Source organism: Sinocyclocheilus anshuiensis, unplaced genomic scaffold (genome assembly GCF_001515605.1).
Source record: "Sinocyclocheilus anshuiensis isolate Anshui unplaced genomic scaffold, SAMN03320099.WGS_v1.1 scaffold429, whole genome shotgun sequence".
NCBI classification, from domain to species: domain Eukaryota; kingdom Metazoa; phylum Chordata; class Actinopteri; order Cypriniformes; family Cyprinidae; genus Sinocyclocheilus; species Sinocyclocheilus anshuiensis.
In genome coordinates this window covers 380,079-381,344 of record NW_015539859.1, presented here as the reverse complement: position 1 = coordinate 381,344, position 1,266 = coordinate 380,079, and the positions used below count along the sequence as shown (strand labels likewise).

The following is a 1,266-nucleotide window of genomic DNA, read 5'->3' as shown; positions in this document are numbered from 1 at the left end:
TTTGAGACTTTAGTCTTTGCAACTTCAGGGATCTTATCTATGCACAATCAGCTTGTAACACTCCAAAGAGAAACGAAAACTTGAAATCGCATCATATGACCCCTTTAAAACACTTTTAAATGACTTAATAAAATTGAATTTTGAGATTAAGGTTTTAAATGGACATTAATGTTTTTGGTTTAATTATATTGAATATGAAGTTATTAAAAAAAAAAAGAAATGATACAATGAAATTATTTAGATTCATTAAAAATGTGGATTCATTTAGCAACAAAACATTGCGATGGGTTGGTCGAAAAGGCATAACAGTTCTGCGGTGGCTTTGTTTGGAGCTATTTTCGTGAGTGAAACTGAACAAAAGTGACAGTACTGGCAATAGTGTGTCTAAAATGTTCATCGTTTATTTAGTATTGCAGTTCTGTGGCACAGATTCTGTGTGGGCCTGGTACGACAGTATGATCGTTGTTTGTTTTCTCTTCATCAGCAAACACTGTGTGTGACCCTGTGATTGAGGAGCATTTCCGCCGCAGTCTGGGGAAGGTCTCTAACTCAGTGAGCATCACAGGCTCAGTTGATGACCACTTCACTAAAGCACTGGGGGATGCCTGGTTACAGATCAAAGCCAAAGGCAATGGCGGTACAACACCAAATCATGAGAGTCAATGATAAACTAAACCACAAACATAAACCCTGTGAGGTTAGCTCACTACAGAAGTGTACTTAAGACCAGACCCAGACCAAAACTAGATCAAGATTGCAGTATTCATTCGGAACAGCACACTGTCCTTACAATTTCTGGCATATCTTTTCATGGCAAAAATAGGAAGTGACATATGCTGTTTTGTAGTATACTGTACGTTGTTTTGAATTCAGATAGAGCTGCTTGAAGCATGCATGACCAGGGGTTGCAACAAAGTGGTTGCCGAGCAACACACAGAAGTAAACAAAGGTGTATGTTTGTAGAGTAATTTACAACATCTTCGAACGCGACTCAGCCAATCAGAATCAAGGACCGGAACTCTCCGGTTTATTAATCACAATATACGTCAAGCAACAGCTGATGATAAATAAACAGTAATAAAAAAGGACAAAGAAACAAAACCCAAACAAATAAAATAAACACTATTTGAAGTTTCTCTGGTAGGTCTAGCTAACAATAGTGTTAAAGTAAGAAATACTACAAAAATTTACTAAAATAATATGTTCAGAACTGCATAGTCTTCACTGTATGAGTTAAATATGGAAAAATTATTATTGCTACAAAAG

The 1,266-nt window shown here is 36.5% G+C and overlaps 1 protein-coding gene across 1 annotated transcript in view; it reads left to right on the top strand.

The window, feature by feature from the left end:
- Positions 1 to 962, top strand: part of LOC107684880 (transcription cofactor vestigial-like protein 4) — a 4,048-nt gene extending 3,086 nt beyond the window's left edge. Inside the window, exon 5 of the mRNA XM_016481252.1 lies at positions 485 to 962. Within this exon, the coding sequence (XP_016336738.1) occupies positions 485 to 666 (182 nt within the window). The 3' untranslated portion in view covers positions 667 to 962. The remainder of the gene's footprint in view (positions 1 to 484) is intronic.
- The last annotated feature ends 304 nt before the right edge of the window (positions 963 to 1,266 follow it).